The 16,218-nt window shown below is 36.5% G+C and overlaps 2 protein-coding genes across 5 annotated transcripts in view; one reads left to right on the top strand and one right to left on the bottom strand.

Annotated features, from left to right (window-relative positions):
• The window catches only part of LOC132702616 (ankyrin repeat and death domain-containing protein 1A-like), a 114,342-nt gene that overhangs the window by 10,999 nt on the left and 87,125 nt on the right, over positions 1-16,218 (bottom strand). For 3 of the 4 annotated variants that reach the window (XM_060671378.1, XM_060671380.1, XM_060671381.1), the window contains exons 2-3: positions 5,571-5,789; positions 2,043-2,239 (exon numbers count right to left, since the gene is read on the bottom strand). In XM_060671378.1, coding sequence (XP_060527361.1) covers positions 2,043-2,234 — 192 coding nt within the window. In that variant the 5' untranslated portion in view covers positions 2,235-2,239; positions 5,571-5,789. The remainder of the gene's footprint in view (positions 1-2,042; positions 2,240-5,570; positions 5,790-16,218) is intronic. The other variant, XM_060671379.1, reaches the window with a different exon arrangement.
• Positions 6,175-11,737, top strand: LOC132702620 (regucalcin-like). The gene is made up of 6 exons (XM_060671385.1): positions 6,175-6,181; positions 10,534-10,749; positions 10,798-11,007; positions 11,057-11,278; positions 11,331-11,446; positions 11,499-11,737. The coding sequence occupies exons 2-6, from the start codon at positions 10,545-10,547 to the stop codon at positions 11,733-11,735; spliced, it is 990 nt and encodes a 329-aa protein (XP_060527368.1). The 5' UTR covers positions 6,175-6,181; positions 10,534-10,544; the 3' UTR covers positions 11,736-11,737.

Below are 16,218 nucleotides of genomic sequence, written 5' to 3'. Positions count from 1 at the left end.
AAAATCATCACATCGGGCCAAGGTAAATAGTTGACATGATCAAGGCATCAACACAAAAAATAAAAAACCAAAGAACCAAAAACACCAGACCAAAGAAGTGTTCCAACACAGAAAGTAGAAACCCGTAAAATTGACAGACCATAAAACATGTCAGAGATCACGATACCATTACATTCACTTTCCTTCGGTAGAGATCGAGAAATTTAAATTTTTTCGTATGGTTCTGACAAAGCAAGTGTGTATAGATATTACTCAAACTCTCTACATCTTTTTTGTGATTGATAGCATTGTCACACTGGTTAATAAAGCAACTTCCTCTGAAGACTATTTCGTTTAATATCCAAAACAAATAGTTAGTTATAACGGACAACATGGTCTTTTTGATTAACATGTATGCTCAGGCTGGTAACAGAGGGTTTTAATTTATAGTCACAAACTACATTTAATGTTTCAAATAATCGTAATAATATTGTACTTTGGCTTGTATTTTCACCATTTCTTCCCCATGATACATAAAAAAATTCTGTAGCAGCTTAACTGAATATAGGGCTTGTTGAATGGTTGGTGGTGGTCCCAGATCAACTTCCCCATCTCCTTCTTCCCTTTGGTGCTCTTCCTCACCCTTTCTTGCTTGTTGTATCACCATAGAATCTTGCAACTCCTCACTTGTAAACGTAATTGTTGTTTGAAACTGCATTATCCAATCGCTTAGTGGCTGATCATCTTCCAAGTCCTGTTCGCATTCTGTCTCGGTAATAAATCCTGACGATAGGTGTGTTGAATTTTTTCTGCTATCACCTCTTTCCAAGCTTTACTAATAAAGTTGACTGCACCTAGTATATTAATGGAAAATTTGTCTTCGGACTAGATCATTTAAATTAAAATGTTTTTCCTGTATCGACTCTTAAGACTTTTTATTACGCTCTAGTTCATCGGCTGTAATACACTTGTTGTTTTAGTTCCAAGAAAGGCCAATTCAATATTCCGTAGATTTGGAATATGGGGGTGTGCAGGGCAGTTATCGAAGAGAAGTAATATTTTCCTCTCCTTTAGTTCTGCATCCCATTTCCGTATCTCCTCTTCAAAAATTTGCGATGCCATCCATGCAGACTTGTTTGCCTTGAAAGGGACCGGCAAATGCTTGATGTTCTTAAAACATCGTCGGTTAGTTGATTTTCCAATTACGACTAGCTTTGTTTTTTCTCTCCCACTCATATTGGCAGCTACTAACACTGTTATACGTTCTCTAGAAAGTTTTTCACCCACACACTTTGCGCTTCGAAATTTAAGAGCTCTATCTGGCGTTATTTTGTAAAAAATACCAGTTTCGTCAGCATTAAAAATGTCGTCAGCGGGGTATTTTTCTGCAAGTTTTGGCCACGTCTTCTCCAGTCAATCGTTAGTGATGTTTCTGTCGACTTGACGGGCTTCGCCACTTATCTGTCCATAATTTATACCCTGTCTGTTTGAACTTCCCCAACCATCCTTCCGAAGCCTTGAAATCGATAATGCCAAGCTGTTCAGCAGACTTTTCTGCTTTTAGTTTTACGATAGGCTTTCTTAGTTTTTTACTAAAACTGCCTGCCGCTTCAGCCTGAATGATCACCATCATCATCATCATATATATATCTGGCTATGTGAAACCACCATCAATTTTGTTAGAATGTTTTTCGAATAATGATTTAACGCAGAAAGTCATTCAAGGGACATAATTTGCCCGAAGTTTAGTGAAACTTTCTGTGGAAGTTAATCCCGGCGACCCGCCCAAGGGAAGCACCGTAACAATCGAAAAAAAAAAAATCCCCTCGCACCCCGGGACTTCGATATGACGTTCAAGTGTAACGCCCACCTAGATAAGATGAAATGTGAAAAAAGAAGCGTGATATTATTTTAATAATAATATGTATTTCAAATTTCCGGTTTTATTTGACGAAAATGAAAAAAACGAAGCACCTCTCTATGTTTTTTCGTATTTCTCTGTATTGTGGAGGACATGCGCTTTTGTGGGAAACCTGGAATATTAGACAAAAACATGCACTTACGTTGTTTCGAGAATTGACATCGCAGGGGTCGTTGAGTATCCTCCTGACACCTTCGGTGTCGTTTTTGATGACCGCTTCGTGGAGCAAAAGGTCATTCCTCTGGATGATCGCCCGGCGTTCCAGCTCTTCCGGAGTCGAAGTGGGGGACGGGCAGTTGCCTCGAGTGGGACAGCCTATGGGAATAGTCGCCATGGGAGCTAGAATTCAACCGAAATAAATATTTCCAGTAAAGCCATTTAAGTTTGTTTTTTAAATATCCCACCGTCTCTCTTAGTTGCAATCAGTGTGGCGTTATTTTCAGCTGTAAATCCTTAGATATTGACCAGACCCGCATGGGACGGGCTGGTTATGGTATTTTTGCTACGATAAAATGCACAGAACTCGAAATATAATGTAATTTTTGTTTTTTTCTTTTCGTCTTTTGTCATACGCAATAATTTTCAATACAAACAAACTTTTCAGAAAAGTTTTAAAAATTGGGTAAGTAAGGTTTCACAAATTTCTCAAAAAAATCCTTCATAACTATCTTGTACTACTAAACTACGTCAATAATTTAACAACAATTGATTAGCGACAAAGCTAGTGTCCAAAAAACCGTAATTTAATAATAAGAAATAATTAAAAACGGTATATAAAAATTTAATGATAATTTCAACAGCCCTTCGAAAGTATTGCAATTTTTTATCGATTCAAATGTCAATTAAAATGATAACTCATATTTTTGAATTTTGCTGATATTGAAATGCGATTGAAAATTATTTTTTGTGATAATATTAAAAAACAATCGACATCCCCTCACTCTTAGCACGACATTTGTTTCTAAAATTGCTCGAACACTCTCACCACTTGCCGTTCAACAAATTTTTCTATGTTCATTCCTGATTGGTACGCCCTATATGGTTTTCATAATAGAAACGTGTAGATATACCAAACTGTGCTACTAATGTTGGAAGGCTCATGAAACATTATAAATAAATAGTTAAAGCGGCGACGATAAAGAAACAACACTGAATTTAGAGTGTTATATTGGATATTGCGGTAAATAATTTCAAATTATTTATTTCTTAAACATTGTACCGTTGGTCCTACAACTTAGAAAAATCAATATTTATAGGTAAGAGAAAAAGCAGAAAATTATTTTCAAGGTCATAAGATGGCAGCTAGAGGGGCATAACCTCTACTGTAAAATCCATATCACTTGTTGCACGATATACTATTGACGTAATCTACTCTAGATAGGTAAATTTCAAAGGTTCAAATATTGGTTTTGAAAAAGTTGAATAACTTTTCTTTGGCTAATCCGATTTCGACGAACTTAATTTAGTATTAAAGAGTATTTATAGTTGCTTCGACTGGCTTGTCAATATCACGATATTAATTCTTTTACCAGTTGCTAGGAGGCGCTTCATGTCAATAACAGTAATTTTTATGAGTTTCTCGAAAATTTCAAATATGGTACAAATATTTTTAGCTAGGATTCCCCTCTGAGATATAAATAAATAACTTAAAAATACTTTTTTACGTAGGTATATTAGAAACAGTATTAGAGATAACCAAGAGATGACATATTATGACGGAATGATAATTTATAGGGAACATTCGATATCATTTTCATTTCATTTTATATATAAAACATATTGGCAATACAGGTAATATATTAATAAATTTTATTGGCCATTATTTTTTCAAAGAAACTTCCACGTGCTACTGTAATACCTTTTACAAAACCTCTGGATTCCTCCTGCGTCGGTATTTGTTGAGTCGAAATTGCTGACGTTTCGCCCAGCTCTGAAGAAGCCAACAGGATGATTGGCGAAACGTCAGCAAGAACCGACGCAGGAGGAATCCAGAAGTTTTGTAAATAAATATATTGACCATTCATTTTTTAGCTCTTGTTGATTATTGGCGCTTATTATAGACAAATTAGAACCAAATCGAATTTAACTCTACAAAATATAACCATCCTACGTCATGTCTGTCGTCTCTGGTACCATTACTATGCTACGGTTCAAAAATATATTTAATAAAAACCATTTTATTTATATATCAAAGGGAAAAATATATTGCCACGGCGTTTCCCATATTTGCTGTGTTTTTTTTTTAAATTTTCTAGAAAATCATAAAAATTGCTGTTTTTGACATGAAGCGCCTCGTAACGACTCGTAAAAGAATTAATATTGTGATATTGACATGCCAGCCGAAGCTCCTATAAATACTCTTTAAAATTAAACTTAAGCTCTGCAACTTTTTCTAAACCAATATTTGACCTTTCCACCACCATTAATTTGACGAGATCGAAGAAAATAGTTCAAACAAAAAAGTTTCCTTATCTAGAGTAGATTACGTTAAAACTAATATAGGTTAATTTGGAATATTTTTGAGAATACCCGTTTTGTCTATTTTACAGTAGAGGTCACTCCCCCTAGCGGCCATCTTATCAACTTGAAAATAATTTCCAGTTTTTTCTCTTGGCCGATAAATATTTTTTTTCCAAGTTGTAGGACTAACTACAGAACCCTTGATTTATACAAAATAGTGGTCGCCCATTGCCCATAAGAAATCAAGGAATAATTCTCAGATGGATTATTTAGGTTAACCGGTAAGTCTATAGTATATTCTGGGGAGCTTACCGTAGAGGTAAACATAACCTTATTTTGTCACAAATACAAACTGCACCAATTTGTATTTTATATTGGCCATAGAAACTGATAAAACCTAACTAAAGTGGATGTTTTACATTTTCAGAAAAGTCAGAAACGGGCCTGATACCACAGTTGTTGTGACAGAGCCGAAAGTTGTTTTAAATCTTTTAGCCTTCTATCTTTTAAAAAGAAACTCTACATGCATCCCTATAGGGTTAGTAGAAGATTTGTTACTTCGTGAAACGGTCGATCATAATTTAAGCGAAACAGGTAATAGTAAGTAAAGCAAGTAAAATAATATTATAGTATAATAGTAAATAATAGTAACTGATCTCGTACTAACTCACGGTACAATACTTCTACGCCATCGTGATAGAGATGGCCCTCCGAGTAAGCCTCAATCAGCGGTAGACACAGATTATTGTTATTGTGTTCAAATCTATTAGTAAACTTCCCAGCTTTTACTCAAACCCAATATTTTTTAGAAATGAAAATGACTAAAGCATCTAAAAGAAATATTTTCAGCTCCAAAATGATACCTGTAAAAACTTTGATGCAACAGATGGTGGCAGATCCAGTTAAAATTATACATGTCGGTTCAAAAACTAGAGAAGAAAAGAAAAATTGCTTTGCCTTTGGAGTAGTCTATCTCCAATTTCTTTTATATGACAGAGTTATTTCGATCTTCCTGTGTACGCTCACCAAAATATACGCATAAAAAAGCAATTGTTTTCGAGAGTTTCCTATTAAATTGTACAATGAGGAGGCGATAAGCAATTCGAGGAATTCCGCCATTGCACTTCGAAAAAATACAAACGAACGCTTTGTCGCGGGCTGCTATTCTGGATCTGTTCCAAAATTTTCGTTTGATGGAAAGTTAATTTACCTTGGCAATAACAACGATGAGCTTTCTAGTTCTGTAGCGTCGCATTCGTTTCGCCTGACTGCCCCGTTGGGTGACAAAATTCAGTCCCACGACATGACGTCCAGATAAGAGACGAGCCTCCTTCCTGTTGTGTTTAAAAATTAAAATCAATTTTTAGGCACGTCCTTGAATCTCTTGGCGAGCTTGCGGGGCGGATCGAGACGGGTTTCCTCTTACTCCCTACAAACGAGTTTTAAAACATTACTCGAACAGGAGCGGTAAGGGTTGGGGGCCAAGTGGGGAAGTCGAGAGGGCGTACGAAAATAGAAAAAAAAAGGTCTCAACGAGCTGTTTTAAAATAATAATTTGACCTGATTTTTAATCAATCGCATAGGAATATAGGGGAATGTAAGGGCACTTAAAAAATAAATTAAATTAGCTACTACCAGGCAAGGAAAAAAAGTTTGCAGCTAATCCAGCTTGGTTACAGGCTGATAACCGATATTAAATAACAAAATTTGAGTGCGCGGTGCTCAAAGGGGCTCTCAAAAATAAGGTAATCTAATTTTTATCGCATATATTATAAATAGCGCCTGACGAGAAGAAAAATTAGCTCGTATACAACGCACAAAGTAAGTATTACATTGATTAATCATTAATGTAAAAATTCGTTCTAGGACCAGATTGCGTATTTCGTTCAGAATTTCACGAAATTATATATTTTATCATGAGAATTGTTTGACAACACCGTGTCTTTACCAAATGTAATATTTACAAACTAGATGCTACATATACCGAAAAATGACCATAAAACCTTAATTAATGTTGTTGTGAGAATTTAAGTTCAATAAAGGAGAGGTATTTAAATTTAATTGATCGTTAAGCAATACATTTGAAGGTCTCATTTTGTTAATCTCCATGGCTTCCAATAAATTTAATTTTCTACTTTTTGTAGCTGTATGTAAAATATCAAAATTGACGTCAAAAATGTGTTCGACATATCGTTTTATTGTTTTTCAAAAATTTTCCTATTGTGTTGTTAGTCCTGAAAGCTATTTTTAAACCACATCTTGACAAATGTTTTGAAATTTTTTCACTAGGTTCTCCTATGCATGTAATTGCCTTAAATTGTTCGTGTTCTGTTTTAGGGTTTCGGATAAATAGTGTTTACTGTTGTCTGGATTTGTTTTTTATTTATAATTTTATCTATAATAGACGGATTGTAGCCGTTGTTCAGTGCAATTTGTTTTTTATTAAGTTATAATATTAAGTTCTTTGTTGTAATTTTCTGTTGAGAGTGGCGTATTAAGAAGTCTGTTTATAAAAGAGTGAAATGCAGCCATTTTCTGTGCATAAGGGTGATTTGGGCTGTTATGTATGACTGTGTCCATGTGTGAAGGTTTATGACAAATGGTTAAGTCTCAAAAATTGATAGAATTATGCTGTTCAATCTCGATAGTGAATTTTATACAATTATGTCTGTCCGTTCCACGTATCTATATCACCATAGAAAAAGTATGATATTTTCCAAATTATCCATAAAAATCTCGGTTAACAAAGGACTAAGTGGGTTTCTCATAATCAAACCTCCCTTAGAGATGTTAATCTGTCCATTAAATTTAAAATAAATGATTAAGCAATCTAATCAATCTTGTTTCACCAATGGGTTAACATGTTTCCGAGTTAGGGTGAAATCTACAAAACCTATGACATCCATAGGGGGAATACTGAGGAATAAATTTTGTACATCAAAAGACAATAGTGTTGCGTTAGAAGGGATTTTGATATCTTTAATTTTGTTGATTAATTCAAAAGAATTTTTTATTGCAAATTTTGGATTAAAATCTGTGTGGAACTTTAAAATATTTACTAATTTTGTTGAGAGTTTAAGTAATTTAACTAAAGAATATAATTTCGGCCGTTGTGTATTCATAATGGTTAAAAAATATTTGTCTTTGTCACTAAATAGTGTGGAGTTAGTAATTACTTCCTTGACTTGTCTTTGATATAACTCTGTAGGATCGAGAAACAATTGTCATGTCAAAATATAAAATTTTGTAAAAGCCACCTCAGTTCAATATCTCGTGCTTTTTTTAAAAATGGACATCATGCAACTAACAATAAAAAATAAATTTGAAAGGCGAATGATAATAGTAATAGTAATGATTTGATTGTATCGTGTACTGCTATACGAAATTTTTTTAGTCCTTAATTAATTTTTTTGACCTATAATTGTTATTGAAGAGCCTAAAGTGTTACTTAATATAGCCCTGAATGTTTTAACTCACTTAGGTTTTAAAAATGCATTTATTTAACGATGTTTTGCGTTTGAGATATAGTTTTGGAGTATTAAAATCTTGAGATAGGCGTTTCAGGCGGTTTATATCGTTTCATTATAAAAATGGAATAGTACATTATGCAACAACTGCGGCAAACGGCATTTGACTCACGATTTTGTGTTTAATAAACGAGTGACTTAAAAAGTTTTTCTGCTGCCGCCTATAAAATACCTAATTACGCACCGATCTAGCGTGCAGGAAGCGTCGCTTTACCACGTCAGTTTCGTTTCCCACGAATCCGAGCCACTTCGGACATTTCCGGGATTTTACCGCACGGGTTTGGGAGCAATCAGATGTTTTCGGAGATATTTCCCACGCTGCGCTCCGCTCGTGTCAAAAAAACTCGTGAGTCAAATGCCGTTTACCTCATTATCAAGCGTATTTGGGTACATTTTCCCAAAACAACACGAATACGTTCACTGACATGACAAACGTCAAAATTCAAAGCGTGGGAAATATCTCCGAAAGCATCCGATTGCCCCCAAACCAGTGCGGTAAAATAACTGAAATGTCCGAAGTTGTAATTTTTGTTTAACTTTTTTCGCTACTTATTTTTTTAATCTATTTTATTTATTTATTAAAAATTTAAACGGGATTAAACCAAAACTATAATAATTTATATTGATAATTCGGAATCAAAGAACTCATATAATATTTCATTCCAAGCAATAGCGTGACTAACTGACTGACTCCTTATCTAGCACAATTCGAAAATTTTTAAAATATTATCAATTATGCAATAAAAAGAATAAAAGAACATATGTATTTTTTAAATGAAACTCATAAAATACAAGATATCTCAAAAAGCGTTTTTTTGTTTTGTTTTACAACTCTTCATATTTGTAAGTGGACGTTAATATAATCATACGCGTTAGAGGTTAACTTGATGAAATTGAAATGATCTATTCTATGATTTTGTAAATGAAACACCCTACTGTATCGTTTCTATCTATTGTCTATCTACCACTTTCTTTTTTACACGTAGCGATGCACGTTTTTCCGTAATATTCGCTATTATTAAAAAAGCATGTTTGAAATTTAAATATTCGCCTTACTTAAAGAGACGTTTTTCATCATTATTTTGGTAAATCAACTTTATCCGAATACGAATACTTTATTATTGTTACTATTACAGACATTACTTTTACTATTACATACGTCAAACAAAAAGGAATAAAATAACATATACTTAAAATGCACCTGGTACATTATAATTGAATTTCAAATGGTAAATTACGAAGAGCATTTCGAAGCGCATAAAAAAACTTAACAGACCAATAATTTCGACCAGTCAGACACGTCTCCAAGCGGCAGTAGGTCATAACCACCTTGTCCCGACCTCTGGTTTGATGATCATGCAATTCCTTACAAGTGGGGAATAAATGCGGATTTTTCTTTACAAATAAAAGATTTTCTAAGATAAACAACGAGGGCAATGTAAGAATTTCCAAGTGTCGAAAGGCAGATAACCAAGTCCACTAATAATTCGAATTCCTTTTCGTTGTAATCTGAACAAACGGTGCCTGCCAGCATCATGGCCCCATGTTAAGATCGCATATAGGAGGTGTGGATGAAAAAGTGGTCAGTTTCTGAGCAACAAAATCTAGATGGGAGTCCTACTGAAGTTTTGGGTCGATATAGATGCCAAGAAATCTGGTATTTAGTTTATTAAAATTAATTGTACTTAAATTTCTCATTGAAAAAACTACCATCATTATTTAAAACTAATTTATTTGCACTAAACCAGTGTTCAGCCTTTTCCTGTGCGATCCTGAAACTCTCCCACGTGTCTCCTAATGAATCATCACAAACAAACACAGTTGTCTCATCAGCAAAAAGTGTGTAAACAGATTTAGAAACCACATGGGAAAGGTCTTTTATATATATTAAAAATAATATGCGCCTAAAATTGAGCCTTGGGCTCTCCAATGTTCACCTCACTTTTGGCTGATGTCACCCCAGAGTACTTAATCACCTGGAATCTATTGTTAAGGTAAGATTGCGTCAAACTAAGGCTGCTATTTGAAAAATTATAAGCCTTTAACTTGCGCAGAAGAATTCCATGATCGACACAGTCGAAGGCTTTAGTGAGATCACAAAATAATACAGTGTTATATTGCCAATTCTGGAATGCGTCTGCATTGTCTGAAACTAAATTGAGAATGGCCGACACAGTGTTATTATTTCTTCTAAAACCAAACTGTTTATTATTAAAAATGCCATTAATTTCAAAATATTGAACTAGTTGTTTAGCTATACATTTCTCTATAATCTTTCGAACAATTGGAAGTAGAGATATAGGTCGATAATTTTCAACAACATCAGGGTTACCTTTTTTAAATACTGATATTACTAGAGGTTTTTTTGAAATGTTTGAAAAAGTGTTGACTTTATTCACCGCGTGCTTATGAATTTTTATTTTTGAGACTATTTATGATTTCCCTAACTTCATTAAAACTTAGTTCAGCAAGCGTAAAATGGGACGATGGATATAGTTATGATATCTGATGAGGGCTTTCCTGTACGGATTGCTCTATTTTTATTAATAACATCCCACATGCAGTTGGTGTTGTTAGTTGATCAAATTAGAAACAATAATAAACGTAACAAGTAAACTAAAACTAATCTCACACCCACTTCAACAGCATTTTCCGTCATGAAAACCATCAGCATTATCTTCTTGGTCGCTGTGACTTCGACCTCATTGGCTCTAGATATTACTCCGGTAACCCCTCCGGTCCAGCACGCTGAAGGGCCACACTGGGATCCGGTAGACCAAGTGTTGTACTACGTGGATACCTTCCAAGCGACCATCCTGAGGTGGGACCCCAAAACAGAATTGTTTACATCCCACAAATTACGTAAGTCGACATTTTGGAGTTAACTTTGGTTTAACGATCGCCTTGCAGAAGATCGAAAATCTATTGGGGTAATTACCCCCATTAAGGACACCGCGGAACAATACATAGTGGCGGCAGACAGGTTGGTCTACTATTTCCAATGGGACGGGTTCCATAACGATACGGGTATTGCCACTGAGTTGTTTGAGGTGGAGCCGCAGAAACCGAATAACCAGTTCAACGACGGCAAGGCTGATGCTAATGGGAACATGTGGATAGGTACGGCAATGGTGCTACCAGAATTTACTCTAGATCCTACTCTCGATAGGGACTCTGACCAGAAACGACGACCTTGGCGTGACCTCGTTCGGAGGCTCCCTCTACCGCATAGAAATCTCCTTGGACTATCACGACGAGATCGAAGCGAAAGAGAACCAGACCAGCATCAGCAATGGCATCGCATGGAGCTCGGACAACAAGTTTATGTTCTTCATCGATAGCGCTCTGAAGAAGGTCTTCAAGTTCGACTTTGACGGCGACAGCGTAATCTGTAGGTGCCGCGCATCCGGCTCGAAGGACCAAATTGACTTAATAAATTTTAGCCAACGAGAGGGTGCTGTTCGATCTGGCCGATCACTCAGAGCTGAGCGGCATCCCTGACGGTATGACTATAGATACGGACGAAAATTTGTGGGTCGCGTTATTCGGCGGATCAGCGGTAAATGGGGTGGGGATAGGTTTCGATGACGTTGGTTGAGCTCGCGTTGCAGATCATCCAAGTGCACCCGGTTACCGGCGACCTCCTCCAAGTGGTGCCGATGCCAGTGCAGTTCGTGACCTCGCTTTGTTTCGGTGGAGGGGAACTCGAAATTCTTTACGCTACGACTTCGAGGCTCCATTTGAACGAAGAAGGGGTGCAACAACAACCTTCGGCGGGCTCGGTGTTGTCCATCGAAGGTTTAGGGGTCAAGGGCAGGCCCGATTTCGAAGTCGTGCTAAACAACTGAGCGCCGGTAGTTTTAATGGTTTTATTTTAAAATATACAAATGCTTAAACATAGAACTGCGTTTTAATTTATGCATGTTAATACAGGTAAAAGATGACAATGGTCTCTTGAGAAAATGTTGGTATTCGAATCTGGGCGTTTAGGAGAGAGTTAGAAAAAATCTCAAAATCGAAATTTACCGGGTGTTCTAGTAAGGGCAAAGAGTAAGTGTGAGTAATGTTTTAAAGACAGATTCAAATCAATGCTTCATGCTTCAGTACTGAAAGGAGAGTTGTGATGGGTGTTCGAACATTTTCGAAAATAAATATTGATAACTCCAAAAAGACTTAACGCGTAGTAATAAACTGGGGGTAGTTAAAAAAGGTTTTTTTCTATTCTATCAATTCTATTATGAGTGAGGCGATTGCGATTGCTTACCTTGCCAAGAGATGGCGTTTGGCGTTGACATAATTTCAAAAAGAATAATGGTCTAAAATGTTAATTTTTGGGAATTTTACGAGTTGTCGTCAATTTTTATTTTATTTTTAACGATTGCTAATAGATTTGATCCTTTGTTAACAGATTTTTTTAAGTAATTTGAATATAGGGTGACTGAAAACGACCTTAATACAGACCTTGCTAGTTTACGAGGCGCAGGGTGTGAAAGTATTCAATAATTTTGGCAGTAGCAACGTGAAGATCGACATCTGGAGGTTTTTGAAACGAGAAATCGAAATAGTTAACTTATTTTAATGTAACTAAAGGGAGTACCAAATATTTTGTCTATGTAAAATTGGAACATAGTTCAATAGAAAATACAACGAGCCTCATAAATATCTTTAGCTTAACCTAAAATATGAATAATTTTTTTTTAAACTAAAATAAAAACATGAATTTTGGTCAGTTTTATTTACACTTTATGAGTTAGAATTAATGTCCAATTATTCATAATTTGCCAAACAATACGCTAAGTTATTATGAAAGGCAGTCGAAAAATCAAATTAATCAATTGGTGGAGAAGTAGCGTCTTGTTATTTTCGAAAATCGATGAAATCGAATTTTTCGAAAGTATCTATATTCGTAGAAAAATTTCTTATCTCGGTAACGGTAGGTCCTATGGGATCGCCGTTGGTACAGAAATGATCACCGTCGAAATATTTTTTTTTATTTTTGTCTGTTTGTCCGTTCTCCGTTCTCGTTTTTTGGTTTTTCCTGAATAACTTTCGAACCGTTGGAGCTACAAAATTGAAATTTATCTCCTTTTTAACCCTCCACGAGGCACATAAGCTTATGAGAAATGGCGCTGATCCGACGCCGGTATCCATCTTTTTTTCGCGATTTTCGACTGTTTTTTGGACATTGCCATGAAACACGATAAGTGTCAGAAATTTGAAGCAATCGACTTCATATTTGGTACGTATGTGCAGCTTTACCCAATGCTATTGAAAATGTGGGGGCTGAAGGTCGGGAAGTATTCTAAAAAAAATAAAAATCGCGTGTGCAAGAGCCTACAAAAAACATCATTTTTCAAAAACCGTTTACGAGACCAAAAAAAAATCTTGAGCCAGAAGACGCAGAAGATACGGCCCCACAAACTTTTATTTTTCACAATTTTTCAAAAATATACAGGATGCGCCGCAAATTCAAACAAACTGAAAAATGGGTCCCCTTATTATTGAAAATTGGTTATAACTGAAAGACTGATTCAGATCTCACATTCTTTTATATTGCGATAAAGCTCGTATAGACAGCAAAAACTTTTGTATTAAAGGTTTTCCCCCCCGATATTCCGTGCTAAACAAGAAATGTGTTAAGTGTCCTAAATTGGCAGATATCAACTTAACGGAGAAGTAAAAATCCGTGTCCACATTATCGGCAAAATTATATACAGGGTTTTCAAATTATAAAAATCTTAAAAAATATGGCTAATAGGTTCAGTGTCATAGGCCGCATTCAGAGCTACAGTTTTAGTATTTGCGGTTTTCGCTGCTCGGGATATTTGAAAAAATACGTATTGAAATCGCTATTTCGGGGGCTGTCAAGACGCGATGACGTCATTAATTATTACTGGGCACTGCATGGTTTCAGAAAAAACTTATTTTCTCGAAAACCATTTACTATTTTCAAAAAATTCTTTTACCAGGAAACGTGGAAGATCCAGGGCTATAACCTCTACTTCGAACATTGTTTGACTCATGTACAGGGTGTGTCGTTTATGGGCAAAAAATGTAAAAGACCAAAATTACCGTTTTTCTGGGTAAATTATTGGCGATAAATGAAAAATCGTTAAAGATGGGATAATTTTATTTGAACAGTATCGTAAACTGTGTTCAGGTTTCGTCAATTATACAGGGCGCGAGTTATTTGAAAAAATTATCATTCGACAACGGTATTATTTGTGCAAATTTTAATATTTAGCGATGTTTACTGTAACTTCGACCAGATGTGAAGGACAATTTATGCAAGGTGCATACACAATTAAATTACATCTATTTTGCGAAAGTTTCATAGTGGTCCGCAGGAGTACGATAGAAAAACATTGCGTTCCCTTACCACACGAAACCGCGTGAGTTTTCATTTCTTTTCTTCATATTTTAGATTAGGACAAAGACATTGAGATGCGGTTTTCACTTGATTGTTGGGTTTCATTGTATGTAATAAGGGAACAAAGTCTCCAATAATTCTTTTGCGATTGGGTCTTAAAACGCCATCTGGAGACAAAAACATATTTTAACTATCCCGAGCTTCGGGTTTGTATTAGGGTTTCGCCAATTCTGGTCCACCTGGCGTTTCACTCGGCATAGTAGGGTGAATGGCTAACGAAGTCACTTCGGCTGACTGATTGACGCGAGAGAAAGTTTCCGCCTTCACTGTTTACGGACGTACTAAATCGATCGACGGGCGCTTCCAAGATAATAATTTGACATTTACTTGCTGAATATTTTACGAGTATATTTGAACTTCGTTCACTTTTCTCGTCGCCAAACACGTGATAGAGTAGAGTTCGAATGGTAAAAAATTAGATTTTTTGTTCATTTTGCTTAACTAAACTTGGGTGCATTTAAATCGGCCCACTGTAAATTTTTGATTTTTATTCATCTGACTCAAAAAATTGACATGCTGCTTGGAGGAATACGCTTTAGTATTAGTTTAAATTTGTCAAGAATGCTGATCTTTTATACGCGTAGCTACGCTTAAACAAATGGAATGTGTTCATGCAATAGCTATAGTGATAGTAACATACTTGTTATAGACTTAAATTAATCGCCTTTGCAAACTGAAATTATCACATTATTCGTTTTTAACCATTTGGATAGCGTTTATACTACACCGCAAAAAACCGCTCAAGTAATCGCTTTAATCTAAAGTGGACTTCGCCAGCGAGCTGTTTCTCGACAACTGAATATGACACGCGCTAGGCGTCTTGGAACAGACAGAAGGCGAATTACAACGGCTCGTGATGACCGCTTTATTGAAATCGTCACCTTAATGCGGTTCAAGTGCTTCTTGACGTTCGAAGAGTGGCTATGAGTGAACGGTGAGAAGAAGACTGAAGGAAAATAACCTGGCCCCAAAAACAATTGCAATTGGTCCAGCTCATCGACAAGCACGCCTATGTTTTGCACGGGATCACCTGAATTGGATATTGGACCATTGGGGGTCTGTTCTGTTCTCAGATCAGACCAGAATATGCCTTTTTGGTAGTGACCTACGAAAAAAGTGTCCCGAACACCATGAGAGCGATTTGCAGAATATTGCAATGAAGAACGGAGTCCTTATGGACGCAGGGACCGACCCTGTTTTCATCCCTAGGGACGCCCGTGAACAAGGGGCAGCAGGTTTAACAGGTGAAACCACGTGGTACCATATGTCGACATTGGAGACGACCCGGAGTGTAGGTGGTGCATGGAAGGGGAGGAGACCCCGTATCATCTGCTCACCGAGTGCCCTGCCTTGACATGGGCAAGATTGGGAGTCTTCGGAACGGCCCTGATCGATCCGGACTCAGTGCACGGTATTGGGCTAAAGGAGTTGCTGACCTTCTACAGGAGGGGCGGCATTCTGGACGCCCTCTAGAGCGGCCTGGGGGTACAACGGGCCCATCTGGTGGCCTAAGTGCTTGGACGCCCGCGAGGGCGCCCCCCTTTAATACCAATACCAATACCAATACCATATGTCGACTACATTGGAGAAGATTTTATTTTTATGCATGGCAATCCTATGCCGCACACCGTAAGGATAGGGCAAGAATGCATTACAGAAGTCGGTTTTCGAGTTATGGGGTGGCCAGCATGCAGCCCCTACCTCAATCCGATCCAACATTTATGGGACGAGCTAAAACGGAGAATTCGTACCCTAACCTCGATCCCAGAGCTTATAACCCTGTTTGCTGTTAGTAATAAAAAAAGTTAATTTGACTCGTGCAATTTTAATCAATTTAAACTCGTATTAAAGCATATTAAACTGAATTTCAAACAGCATCTTTTTTTTATCTGATCAGTAGT

This window comes from Cylas formicarius, unplaced genomic scaffold, assembly GCF_029955315.1.
Source record: "Cylas formicarius isolate icCylForm1 unplaced genomic scaffold, icCylForm1.1 PGA_scaffold_5__7_contigs__length_24384050, whole genome shotgun sequence".
Lineage (NCBI taxonomy): Eukaryota > Metazoa > Arthropoda > Insecta > Coleoptera > Brentidae > Cylas > Cylas formicarius.
Note: the sequence above shows the minus strand (reverse complement) of the source record. Positions and strands in the feature narration are given on the sequence as shown.